The 24,952-nt window shown below is 57.1% G+C and overlaps 2 protein-coding genes across 11 annotated transcripts in view; both read right to left on the bottom strand.

Moving 5' to 3' along the window:
• The window catches only part of ARL8A (ADP ribosylation factor like GTPase 8A), an 8,952-nt gene extending 2,847 nt beyond the window's left edge, over nucleotides 1-6,105 (bottom strand). For both annotated transcript variants that reach the window (XM_035010328.1, XM_035010329.1), the window contains exons 1-3: nucleotides 5,932-6,105; nucleotides 471-551; nucleotides 82-155 (exon numbers count right to left, since the gene is read on the bottom strand). In XM_035010328.1, coding sequence (XP_034866219.1) covers nucleotides 82-155; nucleotides 471-551; nucleotides 5,932-6,054 — 278 coding nt within the window. In that variant the 5' untranslated portion in view covers nucleotides 6,055-6,105. The remainder of the gene's footprint in view (nucleotides 1-81; nucleotides 156-470; nucleotides 552-5,931) is intronic.
• A 1,594-nt stretch (nucleotides 6,106-7,699) lies between these two features.
• On the bottom strand, nucleotides 7,700-19,868 carry PTPN7 (protein tyrosine phosphatase non-receptor type 7). Of its 9 annotated transcripts, none has more exons than XR_004680223.1 (11): nucleotides 18,904-18,954; nucleotides 17,661-17,834; nucleotides 16,955-17,138; nucleotides 16,566-16,650; nucleotides 15,039-15,115; nucleotides 13,682-13,819; nucleotides 13,159-13,269; nucleotides 12,288-12,445; nucleotides 10,310-10,423; nucleotides 9,270-9,415; nucleotides 7,700-8,231 (listed from the first exon to the last, which is right to left on the bottom strand). XR_004680223.1 is itself a non-coding variant. In XM_035010323.1 (11 exons), the coding sequence occupies exons 2-11, from the start codon at nucleotides 17,780-17,782 to the stop codon at nucleotides 8,135-8,137; spliced, it is 1,227 nt and encodes a 408-aa protein (XP_034866214.1). In that variant the 5' UTR covers nucleotides 17,783-17,834; nucleotides 18,904-18,954; the 3' UTR covers nucleotides 7,700-8,134. The 9 variants fall into 9 exon arrangements, 8 of the variants coding, with proteins under 8 accessions (XP_034866214.1, XP_034866212.1, XP_034866210.1 ...); XM_035010323.1 differs by having other exon boundaries at nucleotides 10,310-10,418; XM_035010321.1 differs by lacking the exon at nucleotides 18,904-18,954 and adding an exon at nucleotides 19,745-19,868 and having other exon boundaries at nucleotides 7,700-9,415; nucleotides 10,310-10,418.
• Nucleotides 19,869-24,952: the final 5,084 nt, after the last annotated feature.

Genomic DNA, 24,952 nt, shown 5'->3' with positions numbered 1-24,952 from the left:
GGGAGGGGTCCCCGCAGGCGGTGAGGCTGGGGGGGAAGCCGGGGAGGCTGAGCCCCATATCTAACCCGGCCCTGCACTTACACGATGGCACTCACTCCTCGGCAGTAGCGCTCCCACATGCTGCGGAACCGGGGCTGTCCCCCGATGTCCCAGAGCTGAGTGAGAAGAGGGCAACATGGTCTCAGCAGCAGGCAGGCAACCAAACCCATCTTGGCTCCCCGTCCCCCTCCCCCACCCAGGGACTGGTTTGCTCTCCATCCCTCCTGTGCCTACACCCCTCTGACTGCCTCAGAAGTTCTGTGCTCTTTTCCCACCTCTCCAAGCCTCTGCCCTCCTTCAGCTTCTCCTCCCAGGGGTCTCAGATACCCTCCCCAACTCGTTCTGGGGGCCCCGCCCCAGCAGGCACACAGGTGGTCTTCTGTGGCCCCGAGTGAGCGTGTGCCCAGAGTTTTTGGCTTCCTGCCACTCACCTTGATGGTCACATTCCCTTTGGTGATTTTGCGCATGTTGAAACCCACAGTGGGGATCATATCCTCATTGAACTGTCCTGACTGGAAGGAAGAGTCAGAATTGGAAAAGGGGTCCAAGTCGACAGAACCCAGATGTGTGTCCCTGGCAGGCAAGGGCTGCCAAGAATAAAGCAGAGGCCAGGCCAGAGCGTCACAGGCACCCTCTGCAAGGGGCACGGGGCCATCTCCTGAGTCCCTTGCTTTCAGGCAGGACGGCCATCAACAACTCAGGTGTCCACCCACTCCATGCGGCTCTCCTGTGAATAAGAGGCCCTGTCTTCTCCTGCCCGCCTCAAAGTCTCTCAGCCTAGACAGAGAAAAAATTCTTCCTAAGGTCTAACCACCATCTCTCTGTCGCAATGGAAGCTCCTTTACTGCACTGAGTCTCCAGTGGAGCAGAAGAGCAATCAGCTGCCAGCAGAAGGACCTCAAACAGGTCAGGGCAAACAGGGGGGAATCTCAAGGGAAGCAGACGTATCTTCAAATGAGCAGTAAATACTTTGATGGAAGGTAAATAGGCCACCCCAAAATGCACTGCACACGAAGCAATTTCTGGATTATCCATGGTTCTGGTTTATTTGCACTATACTCTGTTTGTTAGGGCGAATAATCCATACTCTACATTCCTTGTTGACTCATGTTGTCTCCCACTAGACTGAGAGCTTCCTGGGGAGGGGAACCATGCCCCCATTAACAACATTAGCAAATGTTTGCTGAATAAGAAGTTGACTATAATTCCATATCCCATAACCCATTTTCAAATTCTTTTATTTGTTTATTTATTTTTAAGATTTTATTTATTTGTGAGAGAGAGAATGAGAGACAGAGAGCATGAGAGGGAGGAGGGTCAGAGGGAGAAGCAGACTCCCTGCTGAGCAGGGAGCCCGATATGGGACTCGATCCCGGGACTCCAGGATCATGACCTGAGCCGAAGGCAGTTGCTTAACCAACTGAGCCATCCAGGCGCCCCATTTTCAAATTCCAATGATCTTCATGTCTCCCCCTCTGAATCATCTCCAAGATGTCTAGATTGCTCTAAACTAGCCCCAGGCCTGAAGTAAGGCCAGGCCAAACTCCCTCCAAGGTCATCTTCATGTTCCCATGTAGGACACTTCTGCTTACCACCCTCCTCCCCCAGATGCAGGAGATGGGGCTTATTTAGCCTTGAATCTGAGGGTGACAGCCTTGTCTCTGTACCATGCCATTTTCTTCTGCCAGGTGGCAGGAATAATTTACCTCATGTCACATACAGAAGTCAGGGGCTCTGACCATTAGCCAAGATGTAGGAGATGATGATTTCTTATTCAGAGCCTGTAGGCCTGAGTGAAGACTCCTGAGGTCCCATCTGAATGAGAGGGATTGATTCCCTTTTATCTGCAAGAATCACTCAGACTCATTAACTAAGGCCCTTGGAAGTGAGAAGTGAGTCCCCATGACTGATGCTCGTGACAAGGTGGAGCAAGGGTTCCTAACCTGTGGGCCACAGATGAATTTCAGAGAGTCCCTGAACCCCCTGAAATTGCACCCAATCTGCATGTGCAAAGTTTCTGTTTGTATGGACATTTCTCTGGGGAAAGGGTTTCTAATGTGTGTTTTGTTTTTGTTTTTTTAGAGGGAGAGAGAGCAAGCAGGGGGTGCGGGGCAAACGGAGAGAGAATTTTTTTTTTTTTAAGATTTTATTTATTTATTTGAGAGAGAGAACGAGATAAGAGAGAGCATGAGAGGGTCAGAGGAAGAAGCAGGCTTCCCGCCTAGCAGGGAGCCCGATGCGGGACTCGATCCCGGGACTCCAGGATCATGACCTGAGCCGAAGGCAGTCGCTTAACCAACTGAGCCATCCAGGCGCCCCGAGAATTTTTTTTTTTAAGATTTTTTATTTATTTATTTGACAGAGAGAGAGAGACAGCTAGAGAGGGATCACAAGCAGGGGGAGTGGGAGAGGGAGAAGCAGGCTCCTGGCCGAGCAGGGAGCCCGATGTGGGGCTCGATCCCAGGACCCTGGGATCATGACCTGAGCCGAAGGCAGACGCTTAACAACTGAGCCACCCAGGCGCCCCGGAGAGAGAATCTTAACCCAGCTTCACGCCCAGTGTGGAGCCTGACTCGGGGCTCAATCTCACGACCCTGAGATCATCATTTGAGCGGAAACCAAGAGTTGAATGCTTAACCAACTGAGCCACCCAGGCGCCCTAAGGGTCTCTTATTTTTATCAGATATCAAAAGGGCCCAAGAGCCCTAAAAGTTAGGAATCACTGAGAGAAAGGAGTGCCCTGAAGGAGGACGGCTTCTATTCTCCCTAAGGATGGAGACCCTAACCACATGCAGTCTAAGTCTCAAACCCCAGCAGGGTGCCAGGGTGGGGGCATCTGCTGGACCAAAGTCCACTCCTCCTCATCTGGGCTCATGAAGAACATAAAGGTCTGAAGAAGAAAGCCCAGTTTTTGTTAATCACTCATCATGGAGGAGCTTGGACAAGGCACTTCAACCTCTCTGGGCCTCAAATTTTCCTTCTGTGAAATGGGGAGAAGGGTTTTTGTTTCTAGAAACTGGCAAATAAGGCTCACAGAGTGCTTGGAAATGGCCTGGATATAGCATGAGGACCCATCTCGCATCTCTGGGAACTAGAAGACCCACAGGCTCCCGGATAAAGGAAAAGCCTAGCCTGGCCGAATGTGCTCCTGGGTAGGAGGACTGCCAGGGAACCAGGCTCCCGGGCACCCATATTTCCAGTTCAGCTGTGAACCAAAGCTAAGCTGGAACCAGGTTATGACTTCATTTCCCTGCTAATGCCTGCTGATCTCACAAGCTCCTCATTTAAGGTTAGAAGTAACCCCAAAGTCATGTGGTCTAACCTCTGGCCTCACTTGAATACGCTCTGGCTCATTCCCTCTCGCTCTGGCTCATTCCCTCTCGGGTGGGCTCCAGGTCTCTGAGAGTTCTTTATAATGAGTCAAAAATCCATCTTCTTGTAACTCCCATCCCTTGTTCCAGAGGCTTGGGTACCCCGAGATGCATTCTTCCATGTGACGGCCTTTACATATTTAAATGGCTTTAAACGGCTTGAAATATTTGAAAATGGCTCTCTTGGTTCCCTCAGGCAAAACATCTCCTCCTTTCTACATCACAACTTTTTCAGAAGAACTCAAAAGATCAGTTTTAGGTTCTTAGAAGCATTGTGAAGTCTCTATATAATTATTTTTTCCAGTTCACATTAGCTTGCTGAGCGGCTAGACATATCAACTCCATTTCTATTTACAGTCAGACCTCATATAGCGAGTAGAAAAAGCCGAAGGGGGAAAAAGCTGAGACAAACAGATGCCAAATGAACAGGCAAAGGTGATTCAGAGAGTCAGTAGTGGGCATAGGAACAGAGCCCAGGGGTCCCAATTCTTCATTTCTTTCTGAAAGACACTCTACTGTGGTTATGCACAAGGTGGGCAGAAATACCAGTGCCGGCGCCCTGGAGATCCGAGAACACAGGTTCCCCTGATGCTGGAACTCCCACTGAAGTCCACAAGGGGTGGTTTTTCTTGGGAAGCCTCTTTAAAGGGAAATTTTGCTTGCACTTTTAGGATGTGCAAGCCGAAGTGGCAGATTGAATATTAGAAAGGGGAATGCACGGGGTGGGGGGCGCACTCCCTGTACCTCTCAGAAACTCTGCCCCTGACAGTGTCATTTGTGACTCCTGAGCTCTGTTCCTGTTTTAGATATGATGCAGGTCCAGGGGAAGCCCTCCTGACCAGGAAGTGGAAACCCCCCGGGGACCTGTGGGTCTCTGGCCAGGAGCATGGCTTTCAGAAACGCTCCATGAGGAGAGTTTCCCTGGGGACTGGAGGGGACACGGAGGCTGAGCCATTAGAGCAGCAGGAACTTCCTCCTCTTGGCCTTACCCTGGAGACACCTCCCAGATGGAAATGCCTAGAAGCCCAGCCACCCGGGGCTGCAGGATCAGAGTCCAGGCACTATGCACTATGCTTCCAAGGGGCCCAAGAGCCCGAGTCAATGCCCTATCTAACTAGAGGCCAGACTCTAGGCCCAGAGCCTGGGCAGACGGGAGCTCAGGGGTGCATGCTGGCTAGGAAACCATCACGCCAAAACACCCAGCGGGGGCCTGAAGGTCCTGCCCTGTCCGATGAGGAGCCAGGAACCATGGGGTGGAGGAAGGGGCAGAGGTCATCCGCCAAGCATGTTTGGAAAGGGAAGCGGGTGCCCAAACATGTGGCCACGGGGTACCCGCAGCTCCAGGCTCCAGCCCTCCGTCTGCACTCGCGCCTCTGGGATGCTGCGATCCGTCAGGGGGCTCTCTTCCGGACGCGGGGCGGTACCTAGGCTGCCTGGCCACACTTCCTCGCTGACCTCTCTTAGGATGCGCGTTTGGGGCCAGTATGGGGCCGATTCACAATTCTCAGAAACCCTAGTATGGGGACTGGGGCCGGGCCGCGACAACCCCAGCGCCCCCTGCCCCAAGCCTCCCTGAGCCCCACACGCCCAGTCCTGCCAGGTTCTTTAAAGCAGGCCGCAGCCATCACTGCAGCCTCAGCTCACACCCCCAGGGAGCTCGTCTTCCCTTTTTTTGAGACACATTTTAACTCCTTCCCCACCACTCCCGGGCAGCGAAAGACTGAAAACTGCCCACCTCGGACTCGACTACCCAAAGCCCTCAGAGCCCCTCTCTCCCGTGTCCCCAGAGTGGGCAGCGCCCCTCCAAACTCGTCCTCTGGTCCGAGGCACCTCCAGCTGCAACTTCTGAGCCAGGCGGAGACTCCAAACTCCCTTCCCGATGCCACCCTCCCCGGACCCCCAGCGAAGACGCCGGGGGTTCCTGGAGGGGAGGAGTCTGGGCGCGAGCCAAGGGCCTCAGCTGATTCCACTATCCCCAGGGGGCGGGTCCCCTCCCCCTCAATAGCGCGGGGCTTCCTCTTCCGGCAGAGAGGGGTTAAAGCCTCCGGGTGGGGCTGAGCTCGCCCAAGCCCCCTTCCCCAAGCCGCTCCAGCCGCCGGGTCCCACGACCCTCCGCACGCGGGGCGGGCAGGCCCGGGCACTTTCGCCCCATCATGCCCCCATGCGCGGGGACCGGAGGGGGCCTGTCTCTGCAGGCGGCGGTTCCCTCCTACCTCGTGACCCCCTGCGGCCGCCAGTCCCAGGGCCCCAGCCCGTGTCCTCGTCCCCCTTCCCCGCCCGCCCCCCCCCCCAGCCGTGCCATCCCGGCCCGGACGGGAGAGCGGGTCGCGCGCCACCCGGGTCCCCCGCGGGCCGTGCTAGGCCCCAAGCGCCCGGGCCCGCTCCTCCCCCGCCCGGCGCCCGGCGGTGCCCGGCCATGCCAGGCGGCGACCCCGGCTCACCAGGGCGCGGCGCGGGCCGAGACAGGCCCGACCCTCGGCAGGCGCCCCGGGCCCGCGCCCCGCGCCCCGCGCCCCCGTACCGCGATCACGTTGACGAAGGTGGTCTTGCCCGAGTACTGCAGCCCGACCAGCGTGAGCTCCATCTCCTCCTTCCAGAACAGGGCCTTGAACCAGTCCAGCAGCTTGTTGAACAAAGCGATCATGGTCGCTGCCGCCGGCCCCGCCCGGTGCCGGCTGCCCGCCGCCCCTCGCTGCCCTCGCGCTGCGGCCCGGAGCGGCCCCTCCCCGGTGCGGCCCGGGTCCCGCGGCTCGGTGCGGGCGGAGGCTCGAGCGCAGCGGCCGACGACTCGCTGCCCCCGGATCCGCTCGCCGATGGGTGTGGCTTCAGCGCCCTCCTCCTCCTCCGCCGCCGCCGCCGCCGCCGCCGCCGCCGCCCCCCCCCCTCCCGCGCCGCCGCTGCCCGGCCGTGTCCGGCTCGCACCCGAGCGCGCGCCCCTCCCTCGCCCCGAGCCCGGCCGGCGGGTGGGCTGCGCGGGGAGCTCTCGCGCCTCCGCGGTACGGCCTGCGCCTGCTGGCGTCCGGGGGCACTCGGGGAAAGAGGTCTAATCTATTTTCCCGGGCTGCCGCGCCCTGGCTGGCACCCCGTTCCTTCCTAAAGGGTGGTGGGCCCGAGGTGGGCGAGGTCCCCGTTAAGCAGGGTGGAGGAGGATGGTTCACCCACTTGCCAGGACCCGGAGATGAGATCTCTATGAAAGGCCGGCCAATGGAGGCTTTTTGTTCCCTGAGTCCTTGCCTCTGAACATCTCTGGGGACTGAGTCTTATCCTCTCAAAACCTAACCAGTGGAGAGTAACAACCGGGTTTGGGTGTGTTAATACTCCATCTTGTTTTGTTAACCACAGTTTACCTGAACTGCTTGTTTAGGAAGCCTCTGGCCCTAAGTGAAATAGCTGTTTGAGGCTGATGCTGATTTTCCCTAGTATCATCATAATTCACAGATAAAATCCTGCTTGGGGGTGGGGACGGTTTCCAGTGAGGAAGATGTGCGGTGGATGAAAAAGTTGGCCTGTTTTGGTGAAAGCCAAAGTTTTCTTCAGGAGGAGAACTGTCGGCGGGAGGTGTAGGGCAGGCCAAGATGCTGCCTGCCTCAGAGGATATAGCCACAGGGCCTGCGGAACCCCAGGGCTGGCTGTTCCCCAATGATCCCAGGCTTCAGGGCAGGCCCCGACCTAGGATGGGTGCTCCTTAGTATTTGGCTTTCTTTCTTTCTTTTTTTCTTTCTTCCTTCCTAAGATTTTATCTATTTATTTGAAAGAGAGAGCATGAATGGGAGGGAGGGGCACAGGGAGAAGGAGAAGCAGACTCCCTGCTGAGCAGGGAGCCCCCACATGGGGCTTGATCCCAGGACTCTGAGATCATGACCCCAGTGGAAGGCAGATGCTTAGCTGACTGAGCCAACCCGGCACCCCAGTATTTGGTTTTCAAACGTACTCACATGTAGTTTATTGTTCTAGTTAAAAGTGCATAAACTGTCGACCTAAGCCATATCCATCAAACGTACCCAAGATGACTCCAAATGATCAGACAGTGGAGGGATCACGAAGTATCATCTTTCTAGCTTCTGCCCCTTAATAGGTCCCTATCTAGCTCCTAGGGTACACCTCTGCCCCATTTCCTAAACTGACTCCAGTGTCACTTTGATGTCTCAAGAAGTGCTAGAAATGTGCATATCCTGGGATAAGGATCTGCAGCCTATTCCTGGCCTATGGATTCTTACTCTATTGCTATAAAGAGGCTCCGGAGGCCTGAGAAAAAGATGGAAAGAAGGAATGAATCAGTCATCCAAAAAGCCTTTATTCTCCCACTTGGTTCCTCTTTTAGAGCTTATACTCTCTAAGTTCTAGAATGGGGTCGGGGCGACAGTGCCAGGGAGGGGAGCCTCTGGGCCCATGCTCATGCAGTTGCTTTCCTCCCAGCTGGGTGTGAGCTTAGGGCAGGATCAGGCGCTTGAGAACTCTTTGCCTGGCTTCACGGTCACAAGCTGTGAGTGCCTCCCATAGGGGTTAGGCAAGGTGCAGCTGCAGGAGAGCCCACTGTGAGACCAAGCAGAAGCATTAAGAAAATTCACTTCAGATTCAACATTGTGGGTTCTTCCGAAGAGATGTCATGAATGAGGAGGCTCAGCTGTTCTCCAGGATCTAGCTCCTTGGGGGATTCTGCAGAGAACTGGCATCAGCCAAAGCAGACCGCAGGGGCTGCGTGCCCGGAGAGATGATGCCTTCCTTCATCGCCACAGGCAACCCATCTTGGGTTCAAGGACGAAGGATTTAGATGTCTTCCTGGAGGTGTGTAGGTGAGCCCTGAGATAGATCTTGGGTGCCCTGGAAATTGTGTTGATACTGAGATGATGAAGGGAGTTCGTTCTCTGGGATAGACTTTGAGGGACCCCAATTTAGTCTGAGGCCCCAGGTCTGCATGGAATGGGTTCACCCATTTGTTCGTGGAAGCAGCCAGGCTCTCCAGGTGTCTTCTGCAAATGCAGGGGGTGGGGGCCGGGGGGCTGGTTTTCTAAAATCAGGCCAAGCTCTTTGTTTCTCCCTCACTCCTTGTTCTTTTGTACCTCCTCCTACCCCGGGATCTTCCAAGGTCATGGAAGGAGAAGACAGAGGATATTGGGCCTCCCTAGGGAGTAGCTGGGGTGAGTGGCTGGCCATTATGGAGGTAGGGGTAGCCCTCTGGACCGCTGAGGGGCCCCCATACTTTCCCTCTTCCAGAGGTTTCAACTGCTTGGCCTGGTCACCTCTGTAGCCTGATCCCAGGACTCAGGTGTGGGCACAGGGGTAGTCTGGGTTCTTGTTCTCTTCGGCGGGTTATCCAGCCCTCACGGATGTGGAGTGAGGAAGCAGAGTCACTGCTAGGATGTTGAGAACTTGGCCGTGGTCAGGACCAGACTTTTCCCAGCTCTGGCATCTGGCCTGTTTTTGGGCAGGGCCCAGGCGGAAGACCTTGGGATCACTGTCTTGCCAGCCCCAGGAAGGAGATACAGCTGGAGAGGCTTCTAGGAACTTCTCTGATTACTTTTCCCTATGGCAGCAAAGCACCTAATGTCCCTGTCCTAGACGGAGAGATGAAGCTCACAGAGCACTTTGGGAAAGACAGGACTCCTGGGCTCCTTTCTCAGCTCTGTCGTAAATGCCAGCTCCTAGCTCGAAGGTCAGAGAGACACGGGAGGTCCCTCAAGTGTCTGTTTGGGGCTACTAGAGGAAGCAGAAGAATGGCCAGTGGTAAAGACCTGGAGTCTGGTCCCAGTCCTTGCTGATGTAGCTTCCGGTGACTGCATGCGCCTCCTGAGGGGCACCCCTTCTCCAGGCCCACCCAAGGCGTCTCTCAGATCACAAGACCCACTTTCCCAGACCCACCTGCTCAGGCCTGGGGGACTTTGGCACCTGGGCTGGTGGAGGGCGCCAGGGCTCAGGGGCAGGGCTCCTCCGGCAGCTGGGCCGCATACAGGGCCAGCGTGTGATGCAGGAACTGGTACTGCTCCGTGGTCTGGATCATTCCGCCCCTGCGAGGGAAGCAAGCAGACCGCGAGCAGAGGGTTCAGGCCAAACATCTTCATAGTTCACCAGGGAGATTCTCCCAAAGAACCCGTCAGCTACTTCATATGTTCCTCCTCTGGGCTTCCTACTCCTGTTTGCTGCCCCTCACACCCTCCCCACAAGGACAGCCCCTCGGCCCCATACTCAGGGCTGGGTCCTGTGGCTGGCTGTGCTGAGGAGGAGACAGCCCACACTGAAACTTGTTCCTCTCTGACCCATCAGTTCCTGGGGCAGAACCAGGCCCCTGATCCCTCAGGCCGGACAAGGATTATTCCTGAGCCTCAAAGTTTCCTCCTCCCCATCTTAAATGTAAACATAATAATTCCATATATGTGTATAGTAGGTTCTTATATTCGAAAAACACATTCACAGTGAGTTAACTCATTCCTTACAACAGCTGTCTGGGGGAAGGAGCCATTATTTCTCTCCGGATAAAGACATGGGGGCCCAGAGAACGATCATGATAGCTCAGTGAGATGCAAGGCAGAATTTGCACCCTGGTTCCCTCTCTCCAGATCCAGTGGGCTTCTGTGCATTATCTGTGTCTACCTAGTGTTTAGAACCAACCATCCCCTATTCCTCCACCTTTCCCTGGGTAGGGAATTTGGAAAAAACAAACCCAGAAAAGATGTAAGGCTCAGATATCCACAGAGTGGCACATTTCAATCTCGGCCCCCAAGCTAAAATTCTAGATAGAGATTCTTTCCTGGGTGTTAGGTGCAAAAGAAACAGCTCTTTAAGCCAAGGGCCCCTTCCCTTCTCGAGGGAGTGCTTGATGGTGCCTCTAAGTGCTCTGGAGCCCAGGAAGCACGGAGGCTACTCCTCCACGGTGCTGCTCCCATCCACATCCGTAGACCCACCTGTCCAGCCGCAGTTGGCACACGATGCCCAGAATGTCCACTTCCCCGCGGGCCTTCAGCTGTTGACAGCCAATTCGGGTGGCGATGAAGCAGCCAGTCCGGCCAATCCCTGCACTGGACACAGCCAGGGAGGGGACAGGGAGGTCACAGGAGACTGGGGAACATGGGGGCCAGGCGAGTGGGAAACATGGGAGACAGGTGACCAGGGAACACAGGGGCCAGGCCTCAAACTGCAGAGAAAGTCGTAGGGCACTCTGTTTTAGGGGTGGGGACATGAGGATGGAGGAAGGCCGCAGTACCTTCTCAGGTTAGAGCTGGTGCTGGAGGAGGTTACGTTTCCTACTAGTCTCGCCGTATACCTTTCCCAGGTCCCCCTCCAGTCCCCGTGGACATTTCGAGGAGCCGTCTTCTGCTTAGCAGCAGGAAACGGTTTCCAGCTATCAGTGCTCACACTGGGCTAGCGGAGCCCCTGTGACCTCCTCCATCACCACAGCTGCGGACACTCAGCCCCCTTTTCCCACCTTGAGTCCTTCCCACAGCTGGCCCTCCACTCTGCTCTGTCTTGCTCTTTATTTCAAAATTTTCTCAGCCCCCCTTCTTTAGGAAGACTTGTCTGAACCCTTGATAGAAGCCACTCAGGGCTTCCCAGCACTTAATGTCTAGGCGCCACCTGCAGGGAGGGGGCTCATGAGTCCCCTCCGTCTGTACTAAAAAAAAAAAAATTATTTATTTATTTATTTATTTATTTATTTATTTATTTGTCAAAGAGAGGGGGAGAGAGAGAGAGGCAGAGGGAGAAGCAGGCTTCCCGCCGAGCAGGGAGCCCGATGCGGGGCTCGATCCCAGGACCCCGGGATCATGACCCGAGCCCAAGGCAGACGCTTAACTGGCTGAGCCCCCCAGGCATCCCACCTCTGTCTATACTTTTGCCACTACGTTCTTTTTAGGGTATGCACTCCCGAATGGTTTCCTTATTGTAAGCTTGTCCCCTGTGTTACCCCGGACTCCATCCCAATCAGATTCTTATTCTGTAGCCCAAGTATTCCTTTGGCTAAATCCAAGTTTCTTAGCCAGTCCTATGAGGCCTCGGGCCTTCCAGATTTATCTCTTATCACTCTCCTCCCCTCCCCCACTTGACCTCCAGGCCCCCATCCCCATCCTCTAAGTCTACTCCCCGCAATGTGTCCATTTAAAAATGTCATCTAGGGGTGCCTGGGTGGCTGTCGGTGAAGCGTCTGCCTTCAGCTCAGGTCATGATCCCAGGGTCCTGGGATCGAGCCCCACATTGGGCTCAGTGCGGAGCCTGCTTCTCCCTCCGCCTGCCACTCCCCCTGCTTGTGCTCACTCTCTCTCATTCTCTATCAAATAAATAAATACATAAAATCTTTAAAAAAAAATGTCATCGAGGGGCCTTTGCACACGCTGTTCTATCTGTCTGGAATGCTTCCCCTTTCTACTCTTGGCTAATTCACCTCTCAGGTTGTTACTTGGTTTAAATGTCCTTTCTCCTGGAAAACTGTCTCTGGCCAAATTCTGAGATGAGCGACTTGGTTCTGTGCCCCCCGACACCGCCGTCATAGCCCTCGTCATACTGCGAGCCTGTCAGGGCAGAAGCCAAGCTGTCTCCTTAGCATCTATCACTGTGCCTGACAATAACAGGTTTTCAATAAGCATTTGTTGAGTAACTGAGTTTCTCAACAGCAGGGACCATGTTTACCTCCTGCCCCAGCAGACTGGGAAGCTTTCCGATAGTCTTTCCCCTCTCTGGCTTGTGCCTGAATGTCCAGCCCACATGGCCAGGTTCTGCTTGAAGGAGAGAATAAGCACAGGGCACTTTGCTGAGTGACCTAGGGATTCCCATCCTGGGAAGAATCGGGCCTGCTTGATGCTGTCCTTCCTGGACCCATTCCAAGGAAAGACCCAGTGGCAAGGGAAGAGGGGCCCGCGTGAAGGCTGCCGGGGAGGGCGGGGCGCATACCTGCAGTGGACCACGATGGGCCCAGTGTTGGCAGCTGTCTCTGGGCTCTCCTCCACCTCGGCCACCAGGCGCAGCAGGGGCCCAGCCGATTCTGGGGTCTGGTGGTCAGGCCAGGCGGAGAAGAGGATGTGCTTCACTCCCCGGCACTCCTCCTGGTGCTGGCAGAGGGACAAGGCATGAGAACCAGGGTCAGGGGAGGGGGCAGTGCCAGCCTTCTCTGGGGCCAGAGGAGGTCAAGGGCTAGAATGACTCCATGGCACGGTCAGGGACCCCGAGCAGGCAAGGTCAGCTCTCCCTTCTCCTGCTCATCAGACTCCACAATTCCCTCCCCTGAAATGCTGGCAGGAATGCCATCCAGGGAGGGGGGGAAAGACCCAAGTTCAAGTCCTGGCTCTGGCTCTGCCTCTCACTAGCACATGACTTTGGGCAAAGTCCCTTAACCTCATTCTCTTCACTTAGAAAAAGGACACAGTGATATCTTATTGGTTTGCTTCTCTGGATGCTTAGAGGATAAGGAGTTGGTAGAGAAATGCTTTGAAAGATATCAAATGCTATATGATAATAGAAGGCATTTTAAAGCACTTCACATGTCCCTGGACTTCCTGGGGCTCCTTCAGCATGATTCCGGGACCCCACCTCTCCTTTCTTGGCCCATTCAGCACAGACGGACGGGCCTTCCCGGCAGCTCCTGCTTGGGTTGTTGGCTCTGCCCTATTAGACCAGGGCAGTACCCATGTTTCTCTTTCTTCTGTGCCTCAAGCTCTTCTTTTAGATGTGTGTTCAAGAGGGTTTAGATGAGTCAACCCCTGGCTCCCAGCGAAGGTTGGGCCTGAGTTTCAGAGATGCTGGAGGTGGTCTGAGCTCCCTGTACCTGGATGGTGAGCTGCTGCACCGTGTACTCTGGACACTCTTTTGTGTCTTGGATGCGGAGCCGGAAGGGTCCGTAGGTTTCCTCTTCTGTGGGCCAGTAGTGGACACATTTCTAGGAGGGAGGGAGCTGGGAGTCAGAAGGGGGAAGTGTCTATCAGCCTGAGCAGGGGCCAGCACAGCAGAAAGGGGAGTGGGGTCCCCTCCCAATTTCCCACCCCCGCTGGAGGGGCTGCGCACTGCGCTTCACATCTGCTCTGTTTTCTCGGTTGGTGGCTTGGCACCTGGGGCGGGCTCTCCTGAGCTTGGCACGTGCAGGTGAAGTGCGCCCCCTATCCCCCATTCTAGCTGTGGATAGCCCCCAGGGCATATAGCTCAGAAACTTTCTTAGAAGTGCAAGCTGGGCCTGGCTATAGGTATTGTCAACTCCCAGGGGAGCCCTTAGTCCTGAGCTGCCCTGAGTAGCGGCCTGTGCGGTAGGATACAATGTAGCTCTTTCTGGGTTCACTAAAGACTGTGGCTCCTACCTCCTTGCCCTCTCGGAGCTGAGTGAGCATGACAATGAGTGACACTTTTTCCTGCCACACCATCTCCCAGAAGTCCGACACAGTGTTGGGCATGGGGCCCTGGGTCGCAATGTAGACCTTCTCCTGCCCATCGTAGCCCTGGGGAGGTGGATGCACAAAAGGAAGGGTAGGAAGCAGTGTGTTAGCTCTCTGGGGGAATCCCAGACTCTGTAGGTCCTGGGATCCGGCCAAAGCCACTGAACACGCACAGACAGACACACACATGTGTGCACTGGAAGCCACATGGTAGAGAGGACAGAGCTTCTGGGGGAGGAACACGTGGGTTCAAATCCCTGTTCTGCTGCTTACTGGCTATGCCACCGTAAGCAGGTTACCTAGCCTCTGTAAGCCTCAACTTTCTCATCTGTAAATTGGGCGTAATATCTAACTTGCAGGAGTATAATACAGATTACATTCCACAAAGCATACGGAGAGGCTGGCACATACCAAATACTTTGTCCGTGTGTGTTCCCTTCCTCCCCTGCTGCTTTCTACTAGCACAAAATAAGAAAACAGTGTTCAACATTGGTGGAGTGAATGTTTCACTTTTATGTATTACTTGTATATATTTAGTAGCAAGATGTAGCACATTCTTGCTGACCCCTTCCTCTCCCCTTTAGAATCTCAGCTCCCGAAGATGAGGAAATCCAGACAGACCACCGTGCACCACCGTTCACCAAGTTTCTGCCGCAAACAGATGCGGCCAAGAGCTCTCCTTTCCTCTCCCGGCCTTGGCTAACAGCTTTCCACCTCTTGGCGCCTCTGACTGCCGTCCTACCCACTTTGAGCCACTAGGGGGCGTTGCTTTTACATCTACTTAGGGCCGGTAGAGGTGGGAAGCTGGGGTAGAGAGGCCACCTTGCCTCCCTGGCTCCTATAGTTTGATGTTAAACCATTTCCACCAAGGAGGGGCTGCTTTGGGGAGCACTTAAGCCTAGAGAGAGAGAAAAGGGAGACAGCTAAGAGCTCCTATTTGTGCGAGCACCTTCCAAGCAGAGCTAAGAGGGATGAGCCCCGGGGGGATATGCGGGAGTGGGTTCAACAATGCAATTTCCTCCCTGTGTAGAAGGTGGGCAGGGATGAAGTGATAGTGTGCATGAAGGAGACTGGCTGGTATCTTCTTCTCAGCTTAACATCTGCTCTGTTTTCTCGGTTGGTGGCTTGGGGCCTATTCAGTGTCTGCCCCAGCTTGGCAGCTGTGATTTGGGGCGGGAACTCACAGCTGGAAGACGTTCTCTGGGGACAGACGTCTTCAAAGACAGCCCCCCCGCCCCTGCACCCCCATTCCCTGCAGGGCAGCCTCAGCCAGGCCACTCACTCGGATGTAGTTGGCGTTGATGTAGTCTCCGTCTTCTTGGCTCTGTGCCCGGCCTAGACAGACGCGGCTCTGGGGATCTAGGAAGTAAAAATCAGCAGAGGTCAGAGGTCAAAAGGGGACCAACTAATGTACACGCCAACAAGGTCAGGAAGAGGTGAGTTCCTGTGCTTATCACAGTGTCTCTGGGATAGCAGGTGGCCAGAGACCCACTAAATTTTATATGTGGACAATAGGGAGCCACAGAATGTTTCGGAGCAGTGGAGTGACACTAGCAAAGGAATAACTGGGGAAGGTTAACTGGGTGGTGCCCTGTAGGACAGACTATTGAGGAAAGGAAATGGAGCGGCAGGGGCCTAATGGGCCGTGAGTTGAGATATTCTAGCCTTGAGATTGGTAAGGGTGTGGAGCAGGATTGTACCAGTGGGAACAGAAAAAGAGATGTCATGGAGAAAGAGTTTGTTTCTGACGGTGAATATGTGAATACAGGATTTGGATGAATGACTTGCCTAAAATCCCACAGTGGGGAAGCAGGACCAGAATTCCGGCTTCATTCCGATACTGGGCGTGTCAGCCTGTCCCTCGAAGGGGGAAGGCTTTCTCCAAATCCAATCCAAGCAGGGACAGAGAACCTAGCCTGCTAGGAAAGGAGACTAGCTCTCCCGGAGCTGGCCTGGTTCTGGACAGAGGGGGATTGCAGGCAGAGGACCCTCTCCCCTCTCTCGTGGCTGCCGGCTGGTTAGACTTTGGCCAAGAACAAGGGCTGCTCCCTCCCCCTCACTTAGATGCTGAGTGCTGACCCACCCCTGCGGGCAGAGGGCTGGAACCACAGGAGCTGGTGGTGATCTAAGGCCTCAAGACTGGGAGTTACTGGAGGTGGGTTGGCCGGACAAGGCTGCTCTGAGTGGGGGGAGGGAGAGAATCTGTGAGGGTCTCGCGCTTGCCTCTGAAAGGTGGGAGGTGCTGGTCCCTGGGTCCCTTGAGCTTGAGGGGTCAACCCCTTAAAGCCCCTGGACTCCCATCTCCAAACCTGTCACTGCTCTCTTTTGGATGCCCTGCATCTGAGCTGCTCAAAGCCCTCCCTCTGGGAGCCATCCTGATGGTGCCTTTCCCGCTACGGACCTCTGCTGGGCGTTTCCCACAGCGGAGGAAGAGCACAAAGAAGCTGTGATCTTCGGCAAGTTAGGCAACCTTTCTGTGACTCCTCTGCCTCGTTTGTAAAACGGGAGTAATGATAGCATCGCATCAACTTCATGGGGTCATCTTGAGAAATGAGTTAACATCAGGGGCTCCCAGCACTGCCTGGCCCAACAGTAAGCATCTGCAAATACGAGTTGCCGTGTTCTTACTGTGGTTATGGTTCTCGCTCCTCCTTCCCCCAGCCGGGGCAAGGTATTGGTATTTCTCTGCTGAAAGCAGGTGCCCCGGGTAAGGGAGCTCTTCCCTGGCTGAGGCTGTGTGTCTTGCCTTCTGAACCTGTCCAGCCCCAGGGACAGCACCACCTCCCTTGATGCCTGCCACAGTTCTTACTTGGCAAGATGGTCTTATATCGGTCCTTGGAGGTGTGGCCAGGAATATCCAGATCTTCGGGGTTGACAAAGTTCGAGGGGATCTTCTGGCAGAGGGAGGAAATGAGTGAATAGCCACTACCTCTTCCCAGCCTTTTTCCCCCCTTCCCCCCCCCCCCCAATCTAGTGGAGCTGGTCCTGGCTGTTTTCTCCTGGCTTTAGTAGGTCTGGATGGGGTGGAGGGCAGAAGGGGGAGCAGGGGGTGATTTTCTCCCCTGGCGCTGGGGTTCTCGTCGATTCTGAGGGCCCAAAGAAGAGACATACCCGCAGTGCCCAAGATAGTATGGTGCTAGCTGGCTGTCTCTGATTCAGAAGGGGCAGAGTGACTCAGAGGGGACCCCAAGTTCTTACCAAGAATTCCTCTTCCAGCTGCTTGGGGCTGGGTGGCTGGTGCTGCAGGGCCCAGCGGGTGAGGGGGTGTCCAGCTGTGCGCAGAAAGTGTAGGGTGACCTCCCGGGGTGTGTTCACCGAGCAAATGGGTTCCACAGCCCCCAGGGACCGCACATCCAGCATCAAAGCAACGTTGGAGCCCCGCCTGCAGGCACAGACAACCAGCGCCCAGTGAGCACCCAGGAGCACGAGCTGCTCTAGCCATTCTTACTGTTCCGGGGTACGTGTGAGGGGGCTGCTCCTTGTTTTCCCCTGGACCCAGAGGCCCGGGAGATTCAAGGGTTCAGGCCCCTGCTATATGGCCTTTTTTTGTCAGTCCGATCAGGGCAGCCTTGAACCTCCAGCTGCCCACCTCTACCCATTCCTTCCAGGCCCCTAAAGCTCAGACCTACATCCGGACCCAAGACAGCCCTGCTCCAGGGGCTGCTCAGCCCAACTTAGGGTTCGGGGAGCAGGCACAAGGTTGACGTGAAACTTTATACCCCAGGCATGCAAATGCCATGCAAACGCCATGCAAATGAACACATTGGGTTTTTCCTTTCCAGATTGGAGTCAACAGCTGAGGGCCCTCTGGACCCAGCTGTCAGAGCTGGAGGGGGCAGATGGAGGGAACCAGGCAGGGTCTCAGGGCTGGGAAGGGCCCCCCCCCCCCCAGGAAAGATCTCACCTCTCCTGCAGCCGCACATGCTTCTTGGCCGGTGCCTTGGTGGGTGGAGGCTGGGTCATGGCTGCCCCCAAAGACCACGTCAGCAGCTGTGCTCTGGAGCACCCCCCACGGTCCTGGACCATGCTGGGGTGGGGTGCAGGGCCCAGGGGAGGCTCACTCAGCCATGAGGTTCACCTGAAAGACAGGGCCCCTCAGCAGCTGACCTCTGGCCTGTCCGACTGGCCAGGAGAAGGCTCCCAAGCCCAGGCCAGCCGCCCGCTTTCCAGCACCTCTGTTTTCACTGGGGTGTCTTCTGCTCTCCGAGCAGGGCTGTCATTGTCACTGCGGGAAGGCCGGGATCCCTACAAGGGGACCCAGGGTGGTAGGCAGGCCAGACAAGGCATAGAGATTGGTGGGGGGGGGGGGCAGGAAAGACTCCAGAAGGAGGGAGAGAGGGGAGAAGAGGCTGCCCGAGGCCAGAGTACAGAGGGCTCTCAGCTGGGGCCCAGGTGCAAGAAGGCAAGGGAGGAAACAGAAACGACGTGTTCTGTGTAGAAGGGAGAGAGAAAGCTCACAGAAACCACCTCTCGTCCGGGCCTTCTCTGAAATGAGAGGGTTGAGGCCTCTCGCATCATTGGAGCCAGTTGGGGACCCTTGTAGACCCTATCCTAACTGCTGGCAGTGCCCAAGTTCATTCTGGCTTCTGGGGTCTCTGTCCAGGGAGGTAGGCTGGGGGGGGGGTTCCTTCTTCCTCTGCCCATCCCCCCATCTCCCGCCTCTGTAACCGTCACAGGAAATGGCCTCACCAAGCCCTTGAGCGGCAGCGCATGGTGAGGCGACAGCTGGGGGCACAAGAGGGGGCATGGAGGTGGTGGGGCCCATGTCCTCTTGGGGGACAGTCCCTATCTTCCAGAGCCAGGTCACAGCTTCTGACGGGTGGGGGCGGTGTGAGAGTTGCTAAGCCCGCAGGGAGGCACAGAGGTGAGGGGACAGAGTGGGCCCCGTGCGGATGTGGGTGGTAGAGAGAAGCTCTCACGAAGCAGGAAGGGGGTGGTTGGCCTTTGCTGTCCTTGCAGCCCCCCTGTGGCTCCCCTGGCCCGTGCCCCTCGGGGATGTCAGCTAGGTCAGCGCCCACTCCCCAGCCAGGCCCTGCAGCTCCCGGTGCAGCCTCACTCACACCCCCTTGGAGATGCCCTCCCACCTCCCCAGGGCTCACACCACCCCAGGACCACAGGGCCCCTCCTCCCCCCACTCAGGTACTTACTGAAGCAGCTGTGTCCCCCAGGCTGCCTCTTACCAGCTGTCTGTCTGTCTGTCTGTTGGTCTGTCTTTGAGGGCTGAGGAGGCTTCAGGAAGCCAGCTTCCTCCCTCTGCCCCTCCTTGCTGCCGCCCACGCACACCCCAGCGGCGTGCTGCCCTCCTGCGCCCGCTGCCACCACCAGGGGTCGGTGCCTCTTGCCTGCGCCCCTCTGGGGGTGGCCTGGCTATGGCCCAGCACTTTTGCCGTGGGCCTAAGGCCCTGCTCTGTGGGGATGGAGAGGGAGAGGCCGGCCTGTTCCTGACCACCCTGGTTTCCCTAGCTCCCAAACCCCCTTGCTCCCTGGACTGCTTGTCCTCTGGGTATTTGTCACCTCCAGTCTCTGCCTGCTTACCAGGCAGAGCTCAGCTGACCCCCGGCTCCACGCTGTCCCACACAGAAACCCCAAGCTGTTCCTGCTCAAGCTGGCCCTGTCCAGAGACTGACTTCTGCCTCAAAGCCCTGGTCCTGGAAGCCCTCGTCCCTTCAAGCCTTGCGAGTTCATGATCAGGTCCAGGTTGCACCTTCTCAGAGCAGAGGTGGGTGCGGACTTGGGGTGGGGTGAGGGAAGAAGGAGGCAGGAATCCTTGCTCCACGATGGGGAAGAAAGGCCCAGGCCAGACCAGAAGGGTCATCCCCAGAACTTGAGCCACACCCCAGCTGTCAGCTACCTGTGGTTGGAGATGGACCAGCCAGCCAGGAAGTAGATAGTAGAGACAGCTTGTAGGAGAGTCTGGGGCTCTTTCTCCCTGCCCCCAGTCCCTCCAGGCTTCCTCCCAGAATCCTGACATCTATTTAGAAGACTTACAGACAGCGGACAGTCTCTGGCCCTCACACCAGGGGGACTCCCACGTCTTCTCTGCTTCTGGGGTGCCTGGATGCCTGGGGCCTAGAAAGTGGCCCCCGCGTCCAAGACTCCACTGCCCCCCACCCCTGCCTCGCCTTGGCAGGCCCCTTGCTGGCCAGCAGCCCGGCCGGTTCATGCTCGCGGCACAGCTTCTTCTACCTTGTAACATTCCAAACACCCTTCCCTTCCCGGCCCCAACACGCGCAATCCCCGTCCTCTCTCTTCCTCCCACTTCTCTGATTCAGCTGTCAAATGGTGACAGCAAAAAAGAAATGATTTACAATAGACACAGGGGGTGCGCACATGGGAGGGGTGTTGGGGAGGGTGCTGGCCTCGGCTGCTGGCCCGTGGGGGAGGAGGGGTGGGACGGAGACCAGGATGACCCTTTGGAGCTCGGGAGGCCTCCCAGTGCCTGTTGTTGCTTCTGAAAGTGGGGGTGGGGGACCAGGGGCCGGGTCCTTTCTGAACCCCTCCTGGGCCAGCTGGTCCTGGACCCTTCTTCACTCTGGGGAGTGGGTGGGGTTTCCCTGAGGAGGGGCTGGAGTAGTAGTCAGCCCTGGTACCCAGAACAGGCTGGAGGCGGGGGCAGGATAGCCTGGGAATCCCTGGTAAATCGGTGGGAAGTGACCTGAGGCTGGCTTCTGCCTCAACTGCTCCCCCAAACCTATCAGTATCTCCACGAATGGATCGTGGGGCCTGGGGATCAAAGAAGGGGGCAGGAGGGGATCAGAAAGAGGGCCAACCCCGTGGGGCCAAGCTGTTGATTGTTATCAAGAACAGGAAGCTAGGATACCACAGGGGTGGGGAGGAGGAAGCAGGCAAAGCCTTCCCCCAACTGGTCCACCAGTGCCTCCAAGTTTCTACCAGGTTTCCAGGGTCTGAGCCCCATGGTGGGCCGTGAGCACACCCTCTACCTTCCCAAGGCTGGGCCCAGCAGCAGTTTGAAGAGCGGGAAGCTGAGCTCTTGGGTGAAGAGCAAGGAAGCTGGGGGCCAGGAGTTGGGAGAGGTAGTTGGGGGTGGGGGTGGAGGCAATGGCATTAGGCAAGACCCTGAGGATCTCTCAGTTCCCTTTGGGTGTGTTTGGGGTTGGGGGGATATAGTCACTCCTTTCCTCCTGCCCCTTCTCTCCCTTCTGCTTTAGAAATGCCTGGACATCCATGGAGGTGTGGGGCTAGAGCTCAGAAGGGGTGAGCGCACCACCCATGAGCCTCGGATGGGACAAGATGCCCTGCAGCAGCTCCTCCCCAGACTGGCCAGGCTGCTGGAATGGGGAAAGGCCCAGGGTTTCCTGGAAGTGACTCCTCTGCCCCCAGAACCTTCCTCATTCCTGGGGTGGAACAGCCCCAGACAGCTCTCAAGCCTTCATCTTTCCAGTAGCTGATTTGCCTTCCAGAGCTGGGATTTAGGTTCCGGCCACCCTTGACTCCAAAGAAAGCACAGCAATAGTTGAAAGCCAAAAAGACCCATGTGCAATGAATCTAAACTGTGGCCCATTAGCTGTGTGACCCTGGGTGAGTTACTGAATATCCCTGAGGCTCAGTCTCCACATCAGGCTCCTCCCTTCCCAGGTGGAGGATCGTGGCACCTCTATGATCCATCAAATGGGGCTGGGCCTCTGAAGGGCTCAGGAGCTGTCAGCCGGAGAAGCCGGCCAGGGGAGGGGGCCGGGGGAGTAGTGTCTGGAGGGAGGATCCATGTCCCCTCTCTCCCAGACCCCCTTCCTCCTGACTGCTCCCTTTCTCCAGCTAGTCTGCAGGGACAGAGCTGCCTGGGCACATGCCCCGCTCCTCTCGCCATTTGCCAACCCCAGGGCTGCCAGTCACCACTTGCTGTCCCCAGTGTCAGAAGCCCCTTGGAGGGGCAGCTGTGTCTGGAATTCCCAGAGCTTCTTGCTCCCCGGCAGCACCTGGGGAGCAGGCCGAGCTGCTGCAAGCTCCAGAGTCAAAGCCTGCCACCCTGTAAAATTCCCAAGGGGAGGACCTTGGGCCCAGGGCCTGCTGCTGGGGGCCAGGACTCTGGGGTCCCGTGCACTCCACATGTCTTGCTCCCCTCCCTAGCCCTCTTCATTCCTCTCTCAAGCCCTAGGATCGTAGGTCCTCCCCCACACCGCCCCCAAATCCTGGGCCAGCCTAGGCCTGCTTCCACCCCAGTGTTAACAGGCTCCCGCTTGCCCCTGGCTGTGTGGGGGAGACAGAGACGCAGTGAGCTAGGAGCTGGGAGGCCTCATCCCAGGAGGAGCAGGGAGGCACTGCAGGAGAGACCCTGGGTGAGTGGGCCAGACTATTGCTGTTGGCGGCGTGGCAGTGATCTGGGCCCGCTGGTGTGAAGTCTGAAGGAAGACGGAAACCCACCGGGCCTGCCCCGGGGCCCTGCCTCTGTGCCGGCCATCCCGGAAGCTCATCCCCCGCCCGACCCACTTTCCCTGACACCTTTTGGGGACCTGTGGGTGAAGGGGACTTTCCCATACCTCACGCCCCCTGGCCGAAGTACCAGTGATTCAGGCCAGCTCAGCACTGTGGGGAGCCAAGGCTGGCCTGCCTGAGATGCAGGAAAGAGCCCCATTCTTTGCCTGCTTGCTGGAACTCAGGTCCCTTGTAGGAGGGACTCTAGGACGGAAGAGAGTCCCTCCCCCTCTCCCAAGGCCAGAGCTGGTGAGGTGGACATCTATTGTACAACATGGTCCTTTCTTCCAGGGACCTTCCTGTCCCTCTCCCCCCCACGATGTCCCTGGACACCCCCATGTACTTGCAGATGCCCACACGTGCACATTCATCCAGATAGGTATGTGCACCCTCACGGCTCATGCACACACACATGCACACAGCGTGTCCCTCCACACACGTGCCCAGGCGGCCGGCGCACCCACGCACACCCTCACCAATCCGCTGCCTCCAGCCCCTTGCTGCCGTCCCACAGCCTGGTCAGGGGAATCTAGGTCTGCCCCCCTGGCGACCTTCCCCAGGGCGTGGGAGGAAGAGTGGGAGACTTGGCTGTCCGGATCCATCCTACCCCTCTCCCGCCTGGTGATTAGCTTCCCCTGTTGTGGGGGTGCCCAAGGCCTAGCTACAGGCCATGGGAGCGGAGGGGGAGGACCGGAAGGGAGCCGTGTGGGGCAGCCGCGGAGAGAGACAGGGCTGGCTCACATTTGGGAATCAGGATGCCTGGACCTGTCTCTTGCCCTCCTCTGCCTCCCGGCTGGCTCTCTCCAGAAGGAATCAGTAAGGTGCTTTGAGACCTCAGGAGGACCCCGGGGGTTCTCTAGGGAGAGGATGTGGGTTTGTCTGTGAGAGTGGTTGCCGGGCAGGAGACACAGCCCTTGTGGTACTTTTTTGCTGAATGGAGAGGCTTGGGCTGGGGAGGCTGGATCTTATCTGTCAGATCCTCTCTGCCCCCTTTCTGGAGCACCCCCCTTCCATCAGCAAGGCTGGCGGGGGGCCTGGCAGGTGTGCTTTCTATGGCCAGGTGCCTCCTCCTGGACTGTCCACAGAACTAGCTACGGAGTCTATGCTGTCCCCAGCAGGCTCCTCTTCTGTGGGGCCTCTCAGGCAGGGTTTAAGACCCGCCCCCCCTTACCTACAACCATGTCTTGCCACAGCTCTTCGACTTAGATTCTGAATTAGGATGTTTCCACCCCACTTCTCCCCTGTGCTGCTACTGACTGAGACTCTGCTAGTAAGAGCAGAGTGAGGTGCCCCAGGTGAGGTGGGATGGGGGAGGGGAGCGGGGGAGGATGTTTCCCCCACCTCTTGGCCAGACGGGGACCTTGTCCTTTTGTATCAGCTTCCCCAGTTGCTCTCTGCACCCCCCTCCCCCCACTCCCCTTTGAAAGAACACATGCGTGCATGTACACACACACACACACACACACACTCACACGCAGCCTGGAAAATCTGATGAGTCTGCAGTGCTCAGTTTCCAGGCCCCTGTCCAGAGGCCGGGTGGGTGGCTCTGAGGTTTGGGGCTGGGTGGAGTGGGGCAAGGGCAGGGAGCAGCCCCTGGCTCTGAACTGAGCCGGAGGGAGGCCGAGCGGGTCTCTATGCAGGCCTGTCCTCCCTGCTGGGGCTAGCCCTGAGAGCCTGGCTCCCAGGAAGGGGTCCTGGTGTTCAGTTTCTGTACCTGCCTGTTGTCTGCATATTCCTCCTCCCCACTTCCTGAGTTAGTGCTTGAGTCCTGGGCTTCTTTCCCAGGGCCCAGAGCCATTTCTTCCTTCTGTTCTCCCTCCCCTCTCCCCTCTCCCCGCCCCTCCCCACCGTCAGCTGTCATGGGGTAGGGACACATGGGTGAGCAGTTCCAGGTGAGCAGCGGGCTTTAGGCTGGGGTGAAGCAGCCTTGCTTCTAGGCCAAGCCTCAGGGAAGCTCCCCTGGGCCTTCACCTGCCTGCAGCCTGGTGGGGGGATGGGGGGGTGGGGGGATGGGTGGGTACCCACTAATCTAGGGAGGAGGTGGGGGAGAGAAAGCAGATATCCTAGAGATTCAAGTAGCTCTTCAGAGAGTTCCAAGCAGAGAGGACCCCAATTTGGGGGTGAGGAGCAGGGTTTGCCTTCTGGGGCTGGGCTCTTCCCTTCTCTGGAGGTCAGCTCCCTAATCTGGGCAGTGAGGGAGTGGGAACAGATTGGTCGCAAGGCCCAGGTGCGCTCTTCTAGATCTATAATGTCTGTGACTCAAGGCCCTTAGAACATGCCCCTGTGACCCTGTCCACAAGGGCATGGCGCCACACGGGTGCACAGAAGCAGACACACACTCCCAGCTGGGCCATCCACTCCACAGCAACGCACATCCACGTGGTGTCCCCAGGACCCCCCTCCCCCGACTGAACACAAACAGCCTCTCTCCCACATGTTGACAGAGTCAACAGAGCCACACTCTTCTTCTGGGGTTTAGGAGTGGGGAGCCAGCTGCCTTCACTCTGTGTATCCACTGGCAAGGCCATCTCTTGTCTTGGTCTTTCTCAAGGCCTCCCTAGAAAGTCAAGTGCTGGAGGAGGGGTGGAGGCGGGGGGCGGGGGGAGGCAGAGGGAGAGGTGGGCTTGTCTGCAGCCTGACAGGGCAGTCCCCTTCTACCTTCTGGGCCCTGGGGTCTTTCTCCCTTCACGGAATCTTGCCAAGGCTGGATGGGGTGAGCGGTTAGGGTCTGGGTTGAGAGGCAGCCCCTTGCTCTTTGGCTGTCTA

The sequence above is a fragment of the Mirounga leonina genome, unplaced genomic scaffold (assembly GCF_011800145.1).
Source record: "Mirounga leonina isolate KUSES-001 unplaced genomic scaffold, KU_Mleo_1.0 Mir_154, whole genome shotgun sequence".
In the NCBI taxonomy this organism is placed as follows: Eukaryota; Metazoa; Chordata; class Mammalia; order Carnivora; family Phocidae; genus Mirounga; species Mirounga leonina.
The sequence above is the reverse complement of the archived record's forward strand: the minus strand, read 5'-3'. Positions and strand labels throughout refer to the sequence as shown.

What these genes read in the sequence shown, in the direction of transcription:
- PTPN7 (XM_035010321.1), bottom strand. Translation starts at nt 17,782, where the DNA reads ATGGTCCAGGACCGTGGGGGGTGCTCCAGAGCACAGCTGCTGACGTGG. An exon ending in ATATAAGACCATCTTGCCAA is followed by an intron (nt 15,116 to 16,565) that starts GTAAGAACTGTG and finishes TTTACTTCCTAG; the next exon opens with ATCCCCAGAGCCGCGTCTGT. An exon ending in TGCAGCAGCTCACCATCCAG is followed by an intron (nt 12,446 to 13,158) that starts GTACAGGGAGCT and finishes TCCCTCTGCCAG; the next exon opens with CACCAGGAGGAGTGCCGGGG.